The 5462-nt window shown below is 35.5% G+C and overlaps 1 protein-coding gene across 1 annotated transcript; it reads right to left on the bottom strand.

The window, feature by feature from the left end:
* Positions 1 to 2272: 2272 nt before the first annotated feature.
* On the bottom strand, positions 2273 to 4418 carry LOC149231731 (zinc finger protein ZAT9-like). The gene has a single exon (XM_089376359.1). It carries the CDS (start codon positions 3957 to 3959, stop codon positions 2343 to 2345), a length of 1617 nt encoding a protein of 538 aa, XP_089232485.1. The 5' UTR covers positions 3960 to 4418; the 3' UTR covers positions 2273 to 2342.
* Positions 4419 to 5462: the final 1044 nt, after the last annotated feature.

Here is a 5462-nt window from a genome sequence, read left to right as displayed (position 1 = left end):
TTGATAATCTTTTTAATCTTATAAATTCAAATTGTATAATATATAAAATTCAAATAATTTAAAAGTTGTCTAGATGCTAAATTCATTTATATATTTAAAAACACATTTTAAATAATTAAAAATATATAAATGTTGTCAAACTATTATATGTTTTGGAGTTTTTGATTAGATCATTTTTTTTTCGGTCAAATCTTGATTTTTCTATTTAAACTAAACTTTTGAGTGCATATATAGATTTAGTACACTGAAAAATCCCTTAAATACTTAAATTGTAAAGACTTCACAACTCAAACTTATTCCAACAAATCCCTATTAAATTATAAACAAATTAAAACAAAAAGATATATATCCTAAAAACCTCCTAAACACACCACAAATAAAATGCCACAATGTTGCCAACCCAATCACATATGTAAACATGTGAAGGAATGTGCTAAAAAAGCGTACCTATGGGATCCACGTCACACCGTAACACTCCACTTGTTGCTTTGCAGTCAGAATTTGTTAAAGATGCGCGAAGAGCGAAAAAAGAAGTGTAAATGGAGCACGTGGATTCTAGAAAATGCTCACGCATACGCAATTTCTATTTTTTTGAATTACAAATTTCCAGATCACGGGAGTATACGTTGCCAAATTAACACATCACATGGGAGTATACGTTGCCAAATTAACACATCATGTGTGGCATCCACACTTTCAAACTTGGCATTTATACGCTCAACGTTCGCTGCCCAATCTTTCTCCAGAAACTCTACACGATGTGTGAGGAGATCCATCCTGCCCGTAAGTAACTTGAACAGAGACTCAACGACCCTTTTCCACCCGGCTAAGTCTTCTATCAAGGATTTCTCAACCTGCGTTTTCCAAGACTCCATCACTATATTTTCCCACCCTATAATGTGTTTACACCAACGCTCTCCACTTACTACATAATCCGAAGGGGCTACATCCATTTATAAGCCGTGTTTTCCTTCTCCTCCGCCATCTTTGTTCATGCCATGATCCCCTGCAAATCCTTGATATGGAGGCCATTAAATAGTTCTGCTGCCTTATGGATCTTCGGACCCCACTCCTGCATTGAGATGTTGGACATCGTTTACTATTAAATTATAACAATGTGGAGATAGTGAGTCATGACACTCCAATAAAAATAAAAACACTTCATTTAAAAATATTTAGAGCCATTTCAAAACTTATCATATGAAAAGATAAGATATGTAAAATAATACCAACAACACTTGGCATATACTAAACATATGCATTAGTTCATGTATATGCATTATATTTTTTTTAGTGCTAGGATAAAAATAACATTAAAAAAATATTAAAAAAAATATTTATTATGTAATGGTAGATATAAACAATTAAAAGTTAATTAAAAAAAATTATAAATGGTTTTTTATTTAATATTAAAAAAAATATTTTATAAATTTTATTTTTGAAAAAATATTCATATAAATTACTAGTTGGTAAATGCAAATAGGTATTGATTCATAATAAAAAAAAAAAAATTTACATGCATTTTATCATGGATATTCTTAATGTGTAAATAAACTTTGTTACAATCATGTGCCAATACCATAGATTATCAATGCACATGTCCAAAAAATCATAATTCACTCATATGTCACTTGTTCATATGAGAATTTTTTTAATTAATCATTTTAAGTTAAAGAGAAAAATAAGTATAATTACTTTGGAGATAAATTCAACTTTTAATTTATATATACTATTATTAATATTCTAGAATATTTTGTGAAAGTTAATTGCTTAGGGTTAAATAATTACAGTCAACTAATAATTAAATTAAAATCTTAAAATTCTTATTCTAGATTCAAAAAAAATTACACCTTAATAAATTTAATTGGTAAAAATAAATAATATATTAAAAAAATAAAAATAAAAAATAAAATAAAATTAACTATCCCAAAAAAAATACTAGTTAATGAGGTAATTTTCCCGCTGATGTTGCGAATGGGTGAGATCATGTCCACAATGTTCAGTTCAAACCAAAACCATATTTCAGTTAACGGAAACATTATCAACCACCCTTTCACCGATTGATACTGGCTGGCCGGTACGACGCACTGGTTAAACAAAACTTGAAATGGCGTGGCTTATATTGCATCGTGCACTCACTCATTTAAATCCGAAAGTTTTTTCAGAGAGAAAAGCATTCATTTAAATCCGAAAGTTATAATATCTTTGTTAAATATTTTCAAAGATGCAGGGTATCATTGTCGTAATACTTGATACTGATCAAGTATGAGTGTCATTATGAATGAAAGTTCAATTGGTACATGTAGGCGAATGAGTCAATTGCAGAAAAAGAATTGTATGGCTTACAATTGCAGCCATGATTGTGCCCTCACTAAGAATTCTGAATCGCACCCTCTACCAAATCCAATATCCTTTCCTACCTCACTCTCTGCTTCATCATCTTTACTTAAATGGCTATCATTATTGTACATTAACAGCCCTTGTTTCGGGTGGTTGCCCATCAACGAAGATAGGAAGGAAAGAGGGCTGTGGGTTTGGGCATGGGAAGTTCCATGAGAATCCACTGCATTACCATCCAAATTATTGAGGTTGCCAGCATCAGAATCATCATCAGCAAGGGCAGGCAAGTTTAGGTCCAATAGTTCCACTCTAGCAGGCGGCTGCTGCAGCATAGGGGTCTCCTTGTTGCCACAACTAGTAGTGATACTATCTGAAGCTCTGTTACCCCAATGGCATCTCTTGTGACCACCCAAAGCCTGACCCGAAGCAAAACCCATGTTACAGATTGAGCATTCATGGATCCTTGGAGTCTTCTTACCTGAAATAGCAGCAGTCTCAATTGTCCTCGTTCCATCTCTGCCTTTGGCACCAGATTCCTTAGTTCTCTCGTTTGCAGGAGGCTTGTGGAAATTGCGAGGCAGTTGAGAGCCTGATCCAGTACTGAGCTCATCAGTTATGTCTTCTTCTAGGCTCTCATTCTCATCCTCTATCTGTGTAAAACCGTCCTTGGACTTAACGTGGATAGTGCTGTGGCCTCCCAGAGCCTGAGAGGAATGAAAAACCTTGCTGCAGGTGGTGCACTTGTACTTGCCCTTCTTAGCCTCATCATCATCATAAAGACTGGCATCTTCATTAATTTTCTTAAATTTGACCTTCTTGCTCATGGATTTCGGAAGCTGGGAACCAATATTGGGAAGCTTGAGGGAACCTGGTTCAGGATCTGCAGCTCCAACTTGAAATTGTGGGTTTTGGGCAGTGTTTACTCCACTTGCAAGCTTTACAAGACACAGGGCCAAGTCCTCTTCTTTATTATTGGTTACTGAAACAAATTCTTCATGCGGATTAAATTGGAGTGCATACCTGGATCTTTTAAATCTCTTTTCCTTCGCCCCCTTATCAAACCTGCTTAATTTCCCACTTTGGTGATCAATCTGGATCTCAATCTCACAATTACTGTCTCCTCTTTTTTCTTTTTCGTCTTGGGTCTCATGTTTATGTGATTCTTCAAGACGGGCATCACCAAGTCTATCTTGATACGTTTTACAGCAGCAGTTCATGTGAGGAAACAGGCTTTTCCAGGAACGGAAATCCTTCCCACACAGAAACGAATCATCCCAATATGCAAACTGCCAAGTACGCTTGGGATTCCTTGGCAGAGCAAAAATTAGATTTTCCCCATTACCATCCAATCCCTCTTCATCATCTTTCTCCTCCATTGACTGGTCATCCGAAACTCTGGGCCTCTTGCTCTTCCAAAATTCAGATTCAATGAATTTGTCTGCAGGCTTGCGGGCGGGGAGGTGGGCTCTCATGTGACCGCCAAGAGCTCTTCCCGAAATGAATCCCTTGCTGCAAATCTTGCAAAGGTATCTCGAACTCTCAACAGGGTGCTCTCTCCCTTGACTCTGTAACAGCTCCATGGCTTGGGAGGTGGGATACAAAATATCCACTGCGGTCATGCTGTAATCTCTACTCCACCTTCAATGCTAAGCTTCCTTTGTTTCCACAAAGTATAAATCAATAAACCTTCCTTTCTCCACACACAAAGAGAGTATAATTCAATAAACCAGTGGACTGATAGTGCAAGCAATTCACAGAAGCAATACCTAATCGAGAACGGACTCCAACTATATATCGAAGAAATTGCGTAGGAAACAGGGCTTCTGAATTGAATGCGAATGGTTTGAGCGATGAAATTTGGTTGGATAACTTGCATATAAAGGAATCACAGGCAAAGAACGAACGTAAACAGAAAGATCATGGAAATGGGCAGTGTCAGAAACAATCTTGAAATGTCATGATTGGTTTTACGGATGGCCGCGAACTTGTTCAATTGTTGTAACATACTTGGTACGATTCTTTGGAATTTTAACCAAAAAATATCTTTCCCGGAGATGATGCTCTCCCTCAACTCCCACCTGCCCTGTGGATTAAAGTAGATTCTGACGGGATATGATGTGTTCGTCATCGATTTGCCAAGCTTACTTTTCAATATTAAATATCATAAAATAATGACTGGCGTATTGCTTTCCTTTCTTATTTTTTTAAATACAATTTTATGTATTTTGTGTTCCAACCGACAGGGTATACCGTGGGTTGACATAAGAATGCAGTTGTTTATAACGCAACTTTTTGAAAGTTTTTTTGGCGGGTTTTTTCGGTCGAAATCCGGCAGGAATTTATTGGAATCGTAAGTTTGATAGCTAGTTTCTGCACAATGAAAGCGTCCCATGGGTTTTTCAGAGTGCTGAATCCAAATATGCAGTTAAAAAACCATTTTAACTGCAACAAATCAAGATTTAACCTCAATTTTTTCCGCCGGATTCCGTCACCGGAATCTCCAAAAAGTCGCATTATAGACAACTCCCATAAGAATGATACTCAAATAAGAAAGGAAATTGAATCAGTAATTTAAAATCTAAATTTTTTTTTAATAGTATATTTAACCATTATTTATTCAAAATTCGCATGAATAGAAAATAAAATTTATATTTAAAATCTAAATTATATATTAAAATCAAAATCAAAATTAAAATTTGTTATAATCAATGTAGTTGTTTAAAAGTGTAAAACACCAATCTATAATACCAGAGCTATTACATCTCATAGTAAACGCTCGCCAAAAGCAACCCAACATTTTACATTTTCTTTTCTTTTACAGTGATAAATGACCCTTGGTGGAAGATATATGTTGGCACAAGCTATTCTGTAACAGTTGGCTATATACTCGGCACATTTACACATTCTCCCTTCATCCATAATAAATCAAATCAAAAGCATCATGGTGCATTTTATCTGGGTAGGTCTAGAAGCAATACAAAAATTTCATCTCACAAAATGGGAAAATATCACTATTCCTAAGGAACAAGGAGGATGGGGAATTTTAGATATAAAAATCTTTGGATGGGCCCTCATTATAAAATCCCTATGGCGAGTACTTTTTAAGGAAGGAATCTAGAGGG

Source organism: Pinus tabuliformis, chromosome J, assembly GCF_031772625.1.
Source record: "Pinus tabuliformis cultivar Carrire ecotype Pingquan chromosome J, CPIR1, whole genome shotgun sequence".
In the NCBI taxonomy this organism is placed as follows: Eukaryota; Viridiplantae; Streptophyta; class Pinopsida; order Pinales; family Pinaceae; genus Pinus; species Pinus tabuliformis.
The sequence above is the reverse complement of the archived record's forward strand: the minus strand, read 5'-3'. Positions and strand labels throughout refer to the sequence as shown.

Excerpts from the sequence above, each read along its gene's own strand:
- LOC149231731 (XM_089376359.1), bottom strand. The coding sequence starts at position 3,959 with ATGACCGCAGTGGATATTTTGTATCCCACCTCCCAAGCCATGGAGCTG.